Source organism: Populus euphratica, unplaced genomic scaffold (assembly GCF_000495115.2).
Source record: "Populus euphratica unplaced genomic scaffold, PopEup_1.0 scaffold29.1, whole genome shotgun sequence".
Taxonomy (NCBI): Eukaryota; Viridiplantae; Streptophyta; class Magnoliopsida; order Malpighiales; family Salicaceae; genus Populus; species Populus euphratica.
The window spans coordinates 1,074,550-1,077,613 of NW_011499888.1; the positions used below are offsets into that span (position 1 = coordinate 1,074,550).

General features: G+C 32.1%; 1 protein-coding gene across 2 annotated transcripts; it reads right to left on the reverse strand.

Annotated features, from left to right (window-relative positions):
• Window positions 1–1,367: 1,367 nt before the first annotated feature.
• LOC105130753 (probable acetyltransferase NATA1-like) lies at window positions 1,368–3,040 on the reverse strand. 2 transcript variants are annotated; one of them, XM_011033415.1, is made up of 2 exons: window positions 2,395–3,040; window positions 1,368–1,869 (listed from the first exon to the last, which is right to left on the reverse strand). In XM_011033415.1, exon 1 carries the CDS (start codon window positions 2,942–2,944, stop codon window positions 2,396–2,398), a length of 549 nt encoding a protein of 182 aa, XP_011031717.1. In that variant the 5' UTR covers window positions 2,945–3,040; the 3' UTR covers window positions 1,368–1,869; window position 2,395. The 2 variants fall into 2 exon arrangements, with proteins under 2 accessions (XP_011031717.1, XP_011031718.1); XM_011033416.1 differs by lacking the exon at window positions 1,368–1,869 and adding an exon at window positions 1,896–2,106.
• Between the last annotated feature and the right edge of the window lie 24 nt (window positions 3,041–3,064).

Here is a 3,064-nt window from a genome sequence, read left to right on the forward strand (position 1 = left end):
TAATATAAAAAATTATTAAGATGATGATTGTGTTTTCTAAAAAATAAGATTTTCAAGTAATTTATTCAATTGAGTTTAATAAATTTAATTAATTTAATAATATGATTAGAAAAAAAATATCAACAATATATAAAGTGAAAAAACCTAACAATGATTTAATGCAAAAAAAAAATGTAAATCATGAAAATATATCTTTTCAATATTATTAAAAGGTCTTGTGATTTTATTTGTTAACAAAGTAAAAATTATATAAAAATAGAATAATCACATAGAAAGCCAAATTAAAAAAAAAAATGAATATCAATTCTTAGCAAATAAAATATCGAATAGCGAAATTGAAAAAAATATTAAAAAAAAAAAACTCGAGTTTATCCAATCTAGCAAGCCAAATCTACAATCTAGTCATAAAACTGAGATAACTCTATGAAAATCAAATCAAATAAAATTTTGAAGTTTAATTATCAAATGAACTAGTGTTACAAATGCAAAATAAAAAAACAAAAACTTGAGTCTACCTTAGTAAACTACCGAATCCATGATTCGGAACATGAAATCAGAATAAATTCATGTGAATAAAAGTGAAAAAATAACTAATACAAATCCTCAACTACCATGATATTAAAGGATAAAATTAAAAAAATTAAATTCAATCTTATCTAATCTCTTAAACTCGTGACATGGATCATGAGGTTGGATTGAACCATAAAAATCATACCCAAAAAAACTATGAAGCTAGATTTTCAATTAATCAAATAATAAGTGGTAAAGTTGAAAAAATGAAAAAAAGATAAAATAATAAAATTGAAAAAAACAAGAAATTGATATAAAAAGAAAATAAAATCAAATTATAAGAGATTAAATTGAAAAAAAAATTCAATTAAGAAAGTTTTTTTAAAAAAATATGGATCAAATTTGATATAAAAATTAAGTGTCAAATAATGAATTTGAAAAACAAATAAATCAAGTTTGATATAATTAAAAAAACAAGAATCAAATATAATAAAATTAACAAATAATTATACTTTTCTCATTTTTTACAAGGACAATGTGTTTTTCAATCTTATAGAAAAAGAACAAATATATATATATATCATCAAAGCTTCACCATGTAAGGACGGCTACACACGCCTCTCCCTCACAAAATGACAAGGAGACGCAACAAATACTATCCTAAAATATGATGTTCGACTACTGGAAGGTGCCACACTTACTACCTAAAGGGCATAAACACCCCAACGCATGCTCCTTGGATTTTTTTTTTCAAAAGGTTTTATATTCTATTTTATTTGGATCCATCTTGGAGATGCTATCCACTCTCAATGCTAATGGCGATGTTAATTACTGTAGAAAATAAGCTTTACAGTAGGTTCATGACTAAATAACAATATAACTTTTCTAGAATTTGCACTAAGGGCATGCCTTAACAAGGATTAAGCATGCTCGTACACCGCTACCTATTTGCGATCCAACAACCAAAAACAAGGTAATTAACCTTAAATGTGTATTCGAAAGGCACATATTAAACGAACCCATAATAAGAATTTCTCGTACTTTATGGGTTGATTATGAGCCAGAACTCACTGGGCTAGTGAAAATTATTGTTCCTGAAAATTTTCTTAAAAAAAAACTTTATACAGATTGATGCAGCTCTTGTGACCTTTGTAACCATGGGCTTCCAGCCCAATATTAATGGAATGGTTCTTTTAGCTGTTAAAAAAAAGAGAGAACCTTGTGTTTTCTGCAGTCTGGAGTCGGTTCTGGGCACATCACTGGAGAATAGAATCAAATCTTGCTATTTATCATTTTTATTTCTTAAACTGCACAATCGAACGAAGAGATTGATGGGCATGTCCCTTCGGCCTGAAATTACTGCACAACCCCAAATCCCAATTAACCAGCAGACCACGGACGCAATGCAAATACAAACACCAATTTTTTATACTAAACAGAAATCTGAACACATACTAACAAGCAGAGACCATCTCGAATAAGCCTGTTTGATTTTATTTAGGTTCCTTCTTATTCGATGTTGAATTTATACCCATCTTGCAATATTTCAACATTGAAAAGAGACAAACTTCCTAGAATCCTTTCTTCCCCCTTTATCTATAACATGAAGGACAAAGCAATCACTTTTCCTTCTCAGAAATTTCAATGTCCTATCAAAGTAGATTGAGTTCAATAACAGAAAAACCAAACAAATATTTATTTAATGTTGAGTTCATTAGAAACTAGAACTTCAATATAAAAATAACAAGAGCATGACTTGAAATCCCCTTTTGCTTTCTTTGTTTTTGATCAACAGACAGAAACAGGAAATGCAGACCCACAAAGGCATTTTTAAGACATAACCCAGCAAATCTTAACCCCTCAAGAAAACACAAAGAAACTCACTTCAAATAGCATCACGATAAGCCTCAAGTGCAGAGCCAGTCAGCCGGCAAATCCTCCATTCTGGCAAAACATTAGCACCCATTTCCTCGTAAAACTTGATAGCATTAACATTCCAGTCAAGAACGACCCATTCCACTCTCCCATATCCCATTTTCACGGCCTGTGAAGCCACAGCAGAAAGCAACAACTTCCCTAGTCCCTTTCTTCTATAGCACTCCCTCACAAACAAATCCTCCACATAAAACCCTGGCTTCCCCAAAAAAGTTGAGAAATTTGGAAAAAACAAAACAAACCCAGCAACAACATCACCATTGATCCCATTTTTGAAAGTCTCAGCTTCTGGGTCTATTAAAGAATGATCAAGATTGAAAATTCTTTCAATGGGAGTGAAGCTTTGAGAGTGGAAGTTCGAATCTTTTTCAAAAGGGTGTGAGGAGACTTCAAGAAGGAAGATGGTGAAAGATAGGAAAGGTGGAGACTTGAAGAGGGTAGAGGCAAGGGAGGATTCTGTGGCAGTGAAAAGGTGGGTTAACTTTTCAAAGATGGCCATTTGGTGGATGAGTTTGTGGATAAGAGGGATGTCTGCTGGTGTTGCTAGGCGGATCCTGGCGAAGAGAGGGTGGCCTACTGGTGTTGAATCTGAGTCTGAGAGGCCTGTAGGGGCGGAGGG

Excerpts from the sequence above, each read along its gene's own strand:
- LOC105130753 (XM_011033415.1), bottom strand. The coding sequence starts at position 2,944 with ATGGCCATCTTTGAAAAGTTAACCCACCTTTTCACTGCCACAGAATCC.